Source organism: Moschus berezovskii, chromosome 8 (genome assembly GCF_049115385.1).
Source record: "Moschus berezovskii isolate FMDL1 chromosome 8, NW_MosBer_1.0, whole genome shotgun sequence".
Taxonomy (NCBI): domain Eukaryota; kingdom Metazoa; phylum Chordata; class Mammalia; order Artiodactyla; family Moschidae; genus Moschus; species Moschus berezovskii.
In genome coordinates this window covers 105,480,319-105,494,524 of record NC_142467.1, presented here as the reverse complement: position 1 = coordinate 105,494,524, position 14,206 = coordinate 105,480,319, and the positions used below count along the sequence as shown (strand labels likewise).

Sequence of the window (14,206 nt, the reverse complement as noted above, 5' to 3'; positions counted from 1 at the left end):
GCTCAAAGGAGGATGGAGTGCGGGGTCTGCAGCTGCGGGCTGTGAGGCTGGCCCTGCGGCAGCAGACAGCGCCTGTAGGTGGGAGACGGGGCCGGGGAGGCGGGCCTGGCCACTGGACTGGTTCTTGGGAGACAGGCCTTCCAGACGAGTGATCAGGAGGGGCCTCTCTGGTGCATGTGAAGCCTCCCTCCAGCAGGGGTTGCCGGCTTTCCCTTGTGTCCCAGGCAGTGGGGTGGGCGGACTGTTGGCAGACAGACCTGCTGGGCCTTTCTCTCGGGACAGAGGTTCAGGGCGCTGTGATGGGACTGCGAGAGGCACAGATGGGCCACTGGCTGAGACTGTCCGAGCAGCATTCATCTTTCGGAGCCTCGGTTTTCCCATCTATAGACCAGAGATCCTGTCTGTCCGTTTGCCTCATGGAGGGTCGTTTGCTGAAATGAGCACGGGAAGACTTTAATAGTGTAATATCTGTAAGTGATACAAAGCCTGAGGATTTTTTAAAAATAGAATTTATTTATGTATCTTTGGCTGTGCTGGGTCTTCGTTGCTTTCCTCTCGTTGTGGAGAGCAGGGTTGTAGTATACAGACTTCTCACTGCCGTGATTTCTCTGGTTGCGGAGAACAGGCTCTTGGGCATGTGGGCTTCAGTAGTTGCGATTCCCAGGCCCTCGAGCACAGGCTCAGTAGTTGTGGCGCACAGGCTTAGCTGCTCCATGTCACCTGGGGTCTTCCCAAACCAGGGATTGAACCCATGACTCCTGCGTTGGCAGGCGGATTCTTTACTACCGAGCCACGAGGGAAGCCCCAAAGCTTGAGGATTGATTTCTGAAAACCCCTTTCAGCCAACAGTAAACTGGGTTGTGCCAGTGGCGGATAAGATGCGATTTGACGAGATTTTCCTGAAGACCGACCTGGACTTGGACGGCTATGTGAGCGGCCAGGAGGTGAAGGAGATCTTCATGCACTCGGGCCTCACCCAGAGCCTTCTAGCCCACATATGGTAAGGGCGGACAGATGGACCTCTGCTCTTCAGCACTGGGGGCCTCACTGACCCTCCCAGGGAGATTTGGGCTGTGTGTGGGCAAGGCTGGAGGGGCAGCTCTCAGGGCTGAGTATACAGGCCTGTTCCCTGTATTCCATGCGTGTCCACACAGTCTCCTCCAGCGGGAAGGCTTCCAGTTTTGTTCCTCTGGGGAGCTCAGGGGCGATCTGAATGGCCGGGGCCAGTTCTTGCTAGTGGTCCTGCAGCTTTCAGCACAGCCACTGGGGCTGCAGGCGCTCGATCCTGACCCCTTGGGGGTGCTGTGTACAGTGAGGATGCTGAAGGCTCTGGCAGGGCCACCCTGGGCCTCGGCTGTGGCCACATCTCTGGGAGGCCCTGCCCTGTGAAGGCCGGTGATACGAGGGTGGGGAGAGGGAGGCTCCAGTATGCACCGCAGGACCAGTCAGGGAGCCATCTCTGCTGCCCGTTTCCTCCTGGGCTGGGAGGACAGTCTTCACGGCCCTGGGATGGCCAGCGGTGGCAGTCACTTCCTAGCTTTCTTCTCAGAGGGGCGAGTCTTCCCTTAGAGGGCTTTGCCTGGGAGCTGTAAGAGAATTTCCATGCAGCTGAAGGGATGAAGCCCTCCCAGCAGAGCTGTGACATTCACTGGGAGTGACTGGGGGAAATAACTGTCCTTCGCAATAACTGAGAGATGGCTGCATTGTGAGGTGAGGCCCCAGCCGAGAAAACGGGCTATCCCTCCTCAGGGAGCACGTACCTCCCAGTCAGTCACTGGGGGAGGCCCAGCTCCTGGTAACGACTCGGGTGGCCTGCACCCTCGGATGCTGAAGTGCCTGTGAATGGGATTCAAATTATGGCCAGGTCATCATGTAAAGGAAGGTAATTTATAACATGGATCTCGATCTGTAAGGGCTGACCCATAAATGACGCAACGAAATCACAGATATACTCAGATTAAAGGAAGGCCCGTGGAAGGGGTGGCATACAGAGAGTGAGGCCGAGAACAGGAAGAGCGAGCTCTAGGCTAACCACCGGCATGCTGAAAGGACAGTCTGGGGTTGTCTGCAGGTGGCTGGGGATGTAGGAGGGGGACGCGACCTAAGCGGAGATAACATTCCAGGAAGGATGCAGGGACCGTACGAGGATGTGGGCCTGTCCCCTGCAAGTGCCTGGGGAACCTGTCAGAACAGGCAGAGCGACGCTGCCCGAGTGCACATGGACAGAGCAGCCCCAGCATGTGGGCCGAGCCCCTGCGCCCTCAGTGGCTGGGAAGCAGGGTGGCCAGAGAGACGAGACTGCGGATTGAGATCCGCTGTGGGCTGGGTGGGCTGCAGACTGGCCCTCGCCAGGAGAACCAGGAGAAATAGTTGCAGTTCAAGCTTTCCTATCCTGCCCTTGAATGGGGGCAAGAACAAAGATGTCTTAAAACCAGCCTTTAATAGCGACAGTTCGTGGGATCTCTCCCAGCCCTCTTGGCTCCTGTTGGGCCTGAGGCAGTTCTCCAACCGGGAGAGGAGCCCCCTCCTGCCTTGACGCTTGGGTTGGGGGCTGCTGTGGTGGGGGGCTGCTCTTCAGTCGGGAATGAAGCGCAGCTGGTCTGTTGTTTTCAGTTGCCGTTATGGTCCATGTTTCAGAAGTGTGGACTCCTCATGCTCAGAACCGATGCTGGTGGTTGTGATGTGTAATCAGCATTGCCATGTTTCTCCCAGGGCCCTGGCCGATACGCGGCAAACGGGGAAGCTAAGCAAAGACCAGTTCGCGTTAGCTATGTATTTCATTCAGCAGAAGGTCAGTAAAGGCATCGACCCCCCTCAAGTCCTCTCGCCGGACATGGTGCCGCCCTCGGAGAGAGGCACTCCCATCCCGGTGAGTAGCTGCAGGTCCATTCATTCCCATTCATTCTCCTAGCGTTCGCGGCGCTCCCCTCAGCCCGCCACCAGGTGGCGCCAGCAGCCCACCAAGCAGGCGGGTGCTGGCGGTCTGCCCAGCGCCCATGGGGTGTGACTGGACTGCCCAGATGGTTTCCAGGTTGGGGCTGGAGATGAATGATTTTATACCTCATTCCAAGATCTATCGCCCCTGCTGTCTTGCCAGTTTGTAATTCTGTGTCTGAATTTGGTTCTAGGATAGTTCAAGCACTCTTGGATCGGGGGAGTTTACTGGTGTGAAGGAACTTGACGACATCAGTCAGGAGATCACCCAGTTACAGAGGTATGCTTAAATGTCCCCTACCCTCCGATTCCAGTTTGTTTTCCCAGGTTGATACTGGAAGCAGCAGAGGCTTGTGGACTACCTCTCAAGTTGGCCATCACGAGTTTGTTCAGCAGGAGCAAAGGGACACAAATTTCCCCAAGTTCCTGAAATGACTTAATGAGCTCAAGTCCTGACCTCCTCAGTGGGAGCCAGTGTGGGCTGTGGGGTCTCCGGCACTGAGGGCACCCCCGTCCCCGCCGCAGGAAGGAGCTGTAATATCCAAACATGTAGAGCAACTAGTCTCAGGTAGCAGGACTGTGACTTAGGAGGAGCCACTGAACTCTGTGAGAGTGGCCTCGTGTCCAGGTTTCCACCGCACTCCCAGTGCCCACCTGTAAACAAGGGCTTTGGCGGGCACGTCTGTGCTTAGCGTCTGGCTGAAAGACCTCTACCTGCGGTGTGCCCTGTGGTCTTCTGTACAGCGGCATCCTTTTACCAGCTGATTCTGGGGCCGGGGGCTGGGGCGTAGCCAGTTAAGGACCACGGGCACCCGCCACCCACCAGAAAGGAGTGTTTCTGGGCCGAAAGTGGAGACGGTGTCACTTTGCCAGAGCAGGTGGGATCCTGCTCATAGCTGGGTGCCCCTCAGGCATGGTTTGCACCCTGAGTGGAGCAGAACTCTGAGGGGCAAAGGCAGATCAGATGTCGTGGGAGACCAGCTGGGTGGGTGCCTGGCTGGCCGCTAAGCTCAGCCTTGGCTGCCTCCTGAAGCCAGAGTCTTTGCTTCATGCTCAGCCCAGAACATGGCTCCTGTTCTGTCCCCGCTCCCCCGGGGCCGTATTTCCAAACCAGAAGTCAATGCAGACAGCCTGGCAAGGCAGAAAGGGTCTGTGAGGATGGAGGGCCAGTTTCTTAGAGCCAGGGTGAGGCAGTTAATCAGGACCGCAGACGGAGGAGGGAGGGGACCCTCTGGCGCGAGGGTTGGGGTCTTGGTGTCTGAGTTGGGCCAGGACTGCCTCTGCACAGCCGTGCGGCCTCGGGCAGCCTGGCATGTTTCCTCGTGACGGTGAGAGGCAGGTGTGTGGAGCAGGCGTGTGCAGGAGGCCGGCCTGGGTGGCCTTGAGAGGGACCTTCAGGCCTGGTGCCCAGGGGCATGACGAAAAGACACCTCTCCCCTGGAGATAGGACCCGGTCGTAATGGGTCTGAAGGGGGCATTGCATTGTTAGGTGGTCCTTAGACTTGTGGGAACAAATATGCCAGCTCTCACGGTTGTTTCAAGTCTGACCCAGTGACCCAGAGGAGGCCTTGTTGTTGAGCGAGTGCTCGGTTCCTGGCAGGGGAGGCCAGGTATGTTGCCCATGTGAGTTTTCCGACACGGAGGCAGCTTCAGGCCCTTGGTGCATTCAGGCTGCTGTAACAAGCCGCCCCAGACTGAAGGGGCTTAAATAGCAGACACGTAGTCTCCGCATCGTGGAGACTGGGGGTCCAGATAGAGGTGTAGACAGATCTGGTGTCCAGTGTGGTGTGTCTCCTGGTCCACAGACAGCGTCTTCTTGGGATGTTCTCCTGTGGTGGAGGGGCGCTGAAGGTCTCTGGGGTCTCTTGTAAGGGCACTAATCCCCTTGCTGGGAGCCCTGTCCTCATGACCCAATCACCTCCCAACCGCCCCACCTCCTAACACCGTCACAGGGGGGTTAGGGATTCACTGTATGAACTTGGGGGAGGAGAACGCAAGCCTTCGTCTCTCAGGAGAAGAGCCAGATTGGCTGCTGCCGGGGGTGGGGAGGCATCTGCAGCCAAGGTGGCAGACATGGCCCAGCAGGCACCTGGTGTGCACAGCGGCCCACCACAGCCTCCTGTGAAGAGCAGCCGGGCTCAGAGACCCTCGCCGCCCCTCCTTGCGACCGGCCCTCTGGAGTCCCTAGCCCACTTTGCATCACTCTGGACTCAACTGTGGCTCCCCCAGCTGAGCTCTGCCTTCCTGTGCCCATTGACAGGATGTTTTTCCGTCACATTTTTTCCTCACAGGCACAGGCCGTGTCCTCCATCCTTCCTGGTCGTCCATTGTAGGACACTCCCACGCCCTTTCCTTATCCCATTGGATTTCCCTCCGTGGTACTTAGGTTGTGTGCATTTGTGTGTTCATCTGTCCCCTGTGAGCTCCCTGAAAGCCGGGCCCCTTGCCACATGTGCTCAGCGCTTGGTCTCCTGAGAAGGAGGCACTCACTGTTCACGAGCAGGCACACCAAGGGTTTAGAGAGCATATTCATTTTCTCTTGCTGTGTATGGAATGGCTTAAAACAGTACAGATTCATTTGTGCACAGCTCTGCAGACTGGGAATCCGGGAGGGCTCAGCTGGGACCTGCTCAGGGCTTCACAGGGCTGAGTTCAGGGTGCTGTCCAAGTTCCTCAGAGCTGGGAATCTGGGGCCTGCTTTCCTGCTGTATCTTGGTGGGGCTCATTCTGCTCTGAGGGGCGGCCCTGTGCCCCTCTCTTGTGACCCCTCCATCTTCGCAGTCAGCAGAGGCATGTCTAGCCCTTCTTACCCTGGGCATCACCCCAACACCCTCTACTTTAAGAGGCTTCCGTGACCATGTTGGGGGCCAGGCCTTGTGGCATCTGCAGGCTCCACCCACACTTGGAGGGGAGGGGGCGACTAAAGGCAGATGGTCCGCTCGTTCCTCATGCCCTCTCTCTGCTTTCATGGACTGTTCAAACACACAGAGAGAAATACTCCCTGGAACAAGACATTCGAGAAAAGGAAGAAGCAATCAGACAGAAAACCAATGAAGTGCAGGTAAGCATGCGGCTGGTTTTGGCAGGATGGACCTTGCATCAGATGTGATTTAGGGGCTCCCGGCGGGGGCAGTGGGGCAGGGCAGAGGGGGCAGCGTGGCACTCATTGCAAACTCAAGCTTCTGGGGATTTACAAGTGGTTTATTTTGAGTTTCCTATAACCATAGATAGTGGATTTTTTTTTTTTAAATGAGATATTCATGTAACATAGCATCCTTTCTTCTGAGGTGTATGATTCAGTCATTTTTAGCATGTTCTTTATATTGCTTGACCATCACCTTTGTCTAGCTCCAGAACATCTCCTTTCCCTCAAAGGGAGATCCGTCACCAGTAGCAGTGACTCCCCATCTCCTCCTCTAGCCCCTGATAAGCTCCTTTCTCTGTGGATTTGCCTGTTGTGGACATTTCACAGAAAGGGAATCATACTACATCCCATTTTTGATGTCTGCTTTCTCTCAGTTAGCCTGAAGTTCTGAGGGTCAGACAGTGCTCTCTAACCTGTTTTCAGGACAGCCCTGCTTGAAGAGTCTCCTTGTGAAGGGTGGTGACGGTGGACACTGGGGGTCTGAGTTGTTTTTCAGTCGCATCCAGCTTTTTGCAACCCCATGGTTCGCAGCACGCCCGGCCTCCCTGTCCCTCACCGTCTTCTGGAGTCTGCCCGAGTTTATGTCCATTGAATCGGTGATGCCATCCAATCATCTCATCCTCTGCCGCCTTCTCCTTTTGCCTTCAGTCTTTCCAAGCATCAGGGTCATTTTCACTGAGTCGGCTGTTTGGGGTCTGAGAGCCAGGGCTCAAGCCTGGTTCTTCTTAGCAGCTGTGTGCCTTTGGGCTAGTTATGTAACATCTCTAGACCTTATGCAACGTTGGCAATGAGTGTTCCGCACCTCTGGGCAGTGGGCTGGTGCCCGGGATCTGGCAGGCGCTCACTCGTCTGGGCAGAGTGAGGCTATGCTGGAAACGCAGTGGTCAGTGCCTGGGAGCTGCACGCTTGAAGACACCTTGGTTCCCAATAGAGAATGGCTCTGCCACCAGGGGGAGACGTGAGTTGTCTCTACCCCCGACCCTGACCCCGAGAATGCATTCTGCTGGGCTTGTTGGTCTCTGTGTGGGGCATTTGAGTGCTCTGAGCTCAGAGCTCAGGGGAGAGGAGTGAGGCGGAGCAGTCAGCACCGTGGCCCCACTGTGGCTCACCTGGGAGACTGCAGGAGCTTGGCTTAGCCTCCCGGCCTTGGTCTTCCCACCGGCAGCAAGGCCCAGTGCTGGGAGCAGCACCTGGCCATGATGTGCAGGCGCCCTCCCACCACCCTGCAGTGGGTGGTCCTTTCTGGGCCACCTCCTAGGGCAGCGGCCTGAGCCGGGCCAGGGGGCAGCATCTGGCTCAGTGAAGCTCAGGGGTCTGGGTAGACTCTCTCCCCCTTCCCCTCCCTTGTCACGTGAGGGCTGGGGATGTCATGAGACACTGCGGACAGATGGCGCGCACTGCCCGCTCACCAGGCAGGAAGTGTCCTCTGTCACGGCTTCCATCTGCAGGTGGGGTAGGGTGGGTTCTCATCGGTTCACATGCTGCAGTGTCCAGACTCTTCTTTTCTGGCTTCTCACTCTGTACATGTTGGCATCGGGAGTTGGGCCTGTGATGGTCCCCTGGCATGTTTAGGATCAAAAGGCAGGGAATAGCCTGCCTCTATTGCCATGTTTTTTGTTTTGTTCTTTTTTGCTCAAGTAAGCTGCATCATATATGAGGCCGCGGGTGAAGGGACTATTTTTCTGGGTGTTTGTATGTTCGTTCTGATGTATTACTCTCGCCTCAGCCCTCTGATTTCTACCCGCGTCCTAGACCTGCCCTCCCTCAGGCTCAGTTCTCGCCCTGCTGTACCACTCACCCTCCACCCTGTTTGGTGCAGGGACGCTGGTCTCATCTCCCATCTCACCTTGGCCCTGGCCCAGCCAGCCGCATGAATGCCTGGCCGGTCCTCTCTTCCGTGTCTTTGTCACTCCGTACGGGCTCCTGTCCCTGGGGATCTGGGTGCTGTGACGTCCTTGAACTCCAGGGAAACCAATCCCCAGGTTTCTGATACCTGCTCCTGGGCGACTCTGAGAAAGCCGTCAGGTCGGTCTGATGTCTGGAGGTGCTGTCCCCTTGGTCTGCACAGCAGGCTGGATGAGGCCCCCCAGAACCTCGCTGCTGGGCTCTGACAGCATACTCCTGCAGCCTTTGAGATGTGGTGTCCCTGTGCACCCCCATAGCCCCTCAGAGCTGGAGCAGGGCCAATGCCAGCCAGGCCAGCCCCTGCTGCATGGGAGCCTCATTTGTACTAAGACCAGGAAGAGGCTCTACTCTAATGAGATGGCAGCTCAGGCAGCGACAGAACACTATTTATTTATTTATTCAGGCCATGCCGTGTGCAGCATGGGGGATCTTACTTTCCCAGCCAGGGATTGAACCTGTGCCCCCTGCATTGGAAGGCAGAGTCTTAACCACTGGACCACCAGGGTCCCCTCAGAACACTATATGTATTAAAGCTCTTTTGTGAGAACCAGGTTTGCCTCTGGTTCCTGTTGCGTTTTTCCAGATGGGTTTGGCCAGGAGATCATATGTCACACCTGCTAGCATGGGCTCCAGGATAGGGCCCAGCATTGACTAGGAGGCCTTGGTCCTCGGGCCAGTTTATGTTTGGTTTTAAGCAATGGGAGCTTCAGTTTCAGCCCCCAAAGGTCTCCCCTTCCCCCTACTGCCTGAGGGGGGGCCTCTCCATTTCCATGACTATTGTCCTAGTGAGATCCTGTGGTATCTTTGCCTGGTTTACTGTTCTGTGTCTCTAACAACAACATTATTGAGATGTAACTCACATACCTTACAATTCATCCATTTAAAGTGGTTTTTAGAATATGCACGAAGTTGCACAGCCGTCACCACACTCAATTACCGAACATTCTCATCCCTCCAAAAAGCAATTCCATACCCATTAGCCAGTCCTTCCCAGCCCTTGGCATTCACCAGTGTACCTTCCGTCTCTGGATCTGCCTGTTCTGGACATTTCCTATCAGTGGAACCCTGTACTCTGGGCCTTTTGTGTCTGGCCTCTCTTCACTTAGTGTAGTTTCAAGGTTCATTCATGTTGTTGTGTGTGTCAGTGCTTCATTTCTTCTTCTTTTCCTTTTAAAGATTTATTTATTTATCTCGTTTTTTATTTATTTTTTATTCTATATTTTGTTTGTTTATTTTTGACTGTGCTGGGTCCCCGTTGCTGCGTGTGGGCCTTCTTCAGTTGTGGTGAGCGGGAGCTGCTCTCTAGTTGGGGAGCACGGGCTTCTCCTTGCAGCGGCTTCTCCTGCTGCGGAGCACGGGCTCTCGGGGCGCGGGCTTCAGTAGTTGCGGCACACAGGCTCCAGGGCACAGGCTCAGTAGTTGTGTGCACAGGCTTTGTTTTCCTGCTGCATGTGGGACCTTCCCGCACCAAAGATTGAACCCATGTCCCCTGCATTTACAGGCAGATTCATTACCACTGAGCCACCAGGGAAGCCCCTTCACTTTTTTTTTTTAATAGCTGAATATATGCTTCATTGTGTGGCTGCACCACACTTTATCCATCTGCTCACCAGCTCATTGCTGTTTGGGTTTTCCTGTTTTTGGCTGCAAATGATGCCACTATGAGTATTAACGTGCAGGTTTTTGTGTGGACCTGTGAGTTCACGTCTTTTGGGCGTGTATCTAAGAGTGAAATTGCTGGGTCGCTTGGTGACTCTGCGTTTAACCCTTTGGAGAGATTCCAGACTGTTCTCCAAAGTGGCTGCACCATTTCTCATTCTCACCAGTAATAGTGCATAAGGATTCCAGTTTTGCCACATCCTCGCCAACACTTGATGTTAGTTCTGTTTTTTTTTAATTGTCTTCCTAGTGGGTCTGGAGTGGTAGCTCATTGCCCGCAACGCTTCCCCTAATGATGGGAGCATCTTAACCGTGTGCTTGTTGGCCATTTGTGTATCTTCTTGGAGAAAGGCCAACTCTATCTTTTATCCATTTTTTATTGGGTTATTTGCCTTTTTGTAGCTGAGTTGTAAGAGTTCTTTATATTTTCCAGATAAACTCTCTTATCAGATATATGATTTGCAAATATCACGTCCCCATCCTTGGATCATCTTTTTGCTTTCTTGACGTTGGTCCTTTGAAGCACAAAAGTTTTAAATTTTGATGAAGTCTGGCTTATTTATTCCATTTTTTGCTTTTTTTTTTTTTTTTTTTAATTTTTTGGCTGTGCCACTCAGCCTGTAGGATCTTAGTTCCCCAACCGGGGATAAACCCGTACCCTCTATATTGGAAGTGAGGAGTCTTAACCACAGGACCTCTTACTTTTGGTGTCATATCCAGGAACCCATTCTCAAATCCAAGGTCACAAAGGTTTACCCCACATTCCCGTCTAAGAGTTTTGTAGTTTTAGCTGTGAAATTTAGGCTTTTGATCTATTTTGAGTGAATATTTGCGTATCATGTGAGATAGGGGTCCAGCGTCGTTGTTTTGCACAAAGAGGGCCAGTTAGATCCTTTTCTTGAAGAGACTGCCCTTTTTTTCCCCTCACTCGATTGTTTTGGCACCCTTTTAAAAAATCAGTTGGTCATAGACATGTGGATTTATTTTTGAAGTCTCAGCTCTGTCCCACTGATTCCTGTCTCATCTTATGCCAGAGTCACACTGTCTTGATTGCTGTCGCTTTGTAGTAAGTTTTGAAATAGGAAAATATGCATCCTCAACTTCGGATTTTTCAAGGCTGTTTTGTCTGTTCTGGATCCCTTGCGTTTCCTTTTGAATCTTGGAGTCTGCCCGTCAGAAGACGACTGGCATTCCAGTCGGGATTGAACTGGGTCTGTAGGTTGTCTGGGTTTTTTTTCTGTCTTCTCTTTGCTCAGATACCTCCTCCACTCTGACCCCGGCATCCTTGCTAACCAGCAGCTGGCAGCCCACCTTCCCCTGGGCTCCTCCACGGCTGCTTCTGTGTTACAGAAAGAGGCCCAGATTTCTTGACGTCCCACATGACGAAGCTGCTTGGTTTGACCCTCCTTCTTCGTCTCCCCCACCTCCACCGTCACTTGTCCTTCCCTCGGATGTGGCAGACCCACGTTTCTACTCTGCCACCAGCCTTCTCTCAAAACATTTGATTTTATCCCTTCCAGACTTGTCACACTCAAGGTCTGTTCTTCAAATTAAAGGTCAGAGAGAAGGATACTGGGGAGCAGAAAACCCAGTCCCACAAATAACTCAGAGATGTGTTTTGGTGGACAAAGAGGAACGAGCCATGACTTTTTGTCCTCAAAGCAGGGAGAGGGAGGGACTTGCCTGGTGGTCCAGTGGTAAAGATTCTGACTTCCCATGGAGGGGGTGTGGGTTCGATCCCTGGTCGGGAAATTGAGATCCCACATGCCGTGGGGCAACTAAGCCCAGGTGCCACAACTAGAGAGTCTGTACACAGCCTCAAAAGATCCTGCGTGATATGACTAAGACCCAACACAGCGAAAAAAATGAAGAAGTATTTTGTAAAAATTAAAAAAGCAGGGAAAGGGAGTCCATGCACCTCCTTTGAGTAGTGTTCTGAAATGACCTCAGCCTCTGGCACCCCCAGCCAGTCCTGGGGATCGGTCTCACCACTCCTGTCTCCCTGACCCCCCAGCGGTCACCTTGAGTCCACCCCTTCCCTCGAATCCTACAGCCACCACGTTGCCCAGGCTGCCGTCGCCTCGCCCTTGGCCCCAGCTTGAGTCCCTTCCCCACCACCACTGCTTCCTCTTGTCAGCCTCAGGCCGCACTCTCCCCTCCCTTTCCGTCTGTCCTTTAGTTCTCTACCTTACAGGTAGACGTGACATTCACCTGGTTGAAAATAAGACAGAGACGCCTCCCACCCCCCACCCCCTTTCCCCCAGAGGTGCAGTCCCTCAGCTCCCACAAGGCCTTGCAGAAAGGTCTTGTATGTTTAAGGAGAGCTGTCTGTGCCTGTTCTCGCCTTCCTGTGTGCGCAGGTGCTGGTGGGCCTCGCATGTGCATGCTCTGCCACCTGCCTGGTTCTTTTCGCTCTGACTCCCCTCAGGGTGCGCTGTGCTGAAAGTCCAGCCGGCTCCGCTTGGAAATCTGCATCACTTTCAGATTTTGCCATTACCGGCTGCACATTCTCACACTCGCCCTTGCACCTCTAGGATCCTTCCCCTAGAAGTCTTAACAGTCAAGTCTGAGGACACCTGCAATGCTCTCTTGGAGCCAAGCTCCTCCTGCTTGGAGGAGCTTTAGCGGTTGGGAACCATCGTGTCCTGCTCCCGTGTTTGGACATCCGCAGGGGTTTCTGGCTGCAGCAGCCAGTGGCGTCTGTGGCATGGCCATGGCCTCTGGTGTGCTCAGCCTGCTCTCCTTTGATCCAGGGGGAGCACGGCATCCTCTTCTCTTACAGGCCCTCTGTGGCCCCCCATCTTCTCTTCACCTTCCTGGCATTTTTCCTGGCTTCCACCTGCTCGTCCTTTGGGTCCACTGAAGTGTGCTTCCCTGGGCTCTTCTCCCCCAGTGCAGCGTTGGTCTGGTCTCCCCATGCCCCTGCGACTCTTGACCGACAGCAGCCAAGCTGTCCATTCATCTCTGCTCATTTATGTCTGACTGACGCCTCTTTCCTCCCTCCTCATGACCACCAGTCACTGGAAAGCTCATCTTGCCAGGAACCCAGCCCTTCTGCTGGTGCCTGGCCTCTCTTAGGACATCAGTAAATACTTCCTGAGGGCCTTAGTGAGAGATTCAGCTGGGGCCGCCATGCTGGGATGTGTGCATTGTTTGCTGTGGTATGTGGGCTTCTGTAGGCCATCTTTCTTTTTTTTAAAAAATAATTTTTATTATTTTTTGCCGTACCACACAACATGCAGGATCTTCTGTTCCCCAGCCAGGGAGTGAACCCTGACTCCCTGCAGTGGAGGCGTGGAGTCCCAGCCACTGGACCCCCAGGAAAGTCCCTGGAGGCTGTCTTAGGGGCTCTGGTCTCAGCTGTGACAGTTAGCTTGGACATGCCCCCGTTTTAACGAGTCTCAGATAAATTCATGTGACCCTTCCCTAGGAATTACAAAATGATTTAGACCGGGAAACAAGCAGTCTACAAGAGCTGGAAGCTCAAAAACAGGATGCCCAAGACCGCCTGGATGAAATGGACCAGCAGAAGGCCAAGCTCCGAGACATGCTGAGTGACGTCAGGCAGAAGTGCCAGGACGAGACCCAGATGGTGAGTCATCGTCTCCCCACGCCCCCGGCCCAGCAGGAGAAGAAGGCTTTTTAGGAACTTCCCTGAGCTCACCGTGACCTTGAATCAAGGCTGAGACATCCTGCTGGTTTAGTAGAGTAGTTGAACCTGTCATTTGGGAAAGTGTCCAAGCGTGTGTGGCCTGACCTCTGTCTTCCCCGCCTTGTCACACACACAAGTGTGAACCTCTGTGTGGACACCCCACCCTGGCCTGTGCAACGCAGCATGCCCGTCTCCCCTCCGCCGGGTGTCTGCTGCTTGTCACAAAGCCGGGGGGCTGTGACCTCAGCAGACCTCTGAGACGAGGGCATATTCAGCCCCAAGGGAAAGACAGATTGCCAGTGCTTCTCCCACATGTGGAGACGGGTCCCTTTAAGGAAGCCAGGTGTCCACTTTTCGGGCTGGTAGCTCTCTCCCTGGGTCAGCTCATCTCGAGACACGAACCAGAGTTCTTCCTCGAAGTCTCATTTCATCTCATTTCAGATTTCCTCGTTGAAGACGCAGATCCAGTCTCAGGAATCTGACCTCAAGTCCCAGGAAGACGACCTGAACCGGGCCAAATCTGAGCTGAACCGACTGCAGCAGGAGGAGACGCAGCTGGAACAGAGCATCCAGGCTGGGAAAGTTCAACTGGAAACCATCATCAAGTCCCTGAAATCCACTCAAGACGAAATCAACCAGGTATGTCCAAGGGGGTGGGATGGGGCAGGGCCTGCCACCCCTGGCTGGGGGTCGGGGTGGGATGTGGCTTCTGGGGTCTCCTGCCAAGCAGGGTGGTGCCACAAGGAGAGCAGTTACCAAGGTGTGTGCAACCGCGGTCCCAGGTGTCTCCGTGGCTTCTGCCCACCTCATTCACGTTAGGTTCTCTCCTTGGGAGGCTTTGTTCAGCCTGAAGGTGAAGTGCTGAGAACCCCCAGCATGTGTTCGCCTGTCATGATGACTTTGGCCTGGTG

The 14,206-nt window shown here is 54.3% G+C and overlaps 1 protein-coding gene across 11 annotated transcripts in view; it reads left to right on the top strand.

Annotated features, from left to right (window-relative positions):
• Positions 1-14,206, top strand: part of EPS15L1 (epidermal growth factor receptor pathway substrate 15 like 1) — a 107,267-nt gene that overhangs the window by 49,946 nt on the left and 43,115 nt on the right. For all 11 annotated transcript variants that reach the window (XM_088839139.1, XM_055431450.2, XM_055431451.2 and 8 more), the window contains 6 exons: positions 843-1,000; positions 2,713-2,869; positions 3,129-3,214; positions 5,923-5,995; positions 13,074-13,235; positions 13,737-13,934. In XM_088839139.1, coding sequence (XP_088695265.1) covers positions 843-1,000; positions 2,713-2,869; positions 3,129-3,214; positions 5,923-5,995; positions 13,074-13,235; positions 13,737-13,934 — 834 coding nt within the window. The remainder of the gene's footprint in view (positions 1-842; positions 1,001-2,712; positions 2,870-3,128; positions 3,215-5,922; positions 5,996-13,073; positions 13,236-13,736; positions 13,935-14,206) is intronic.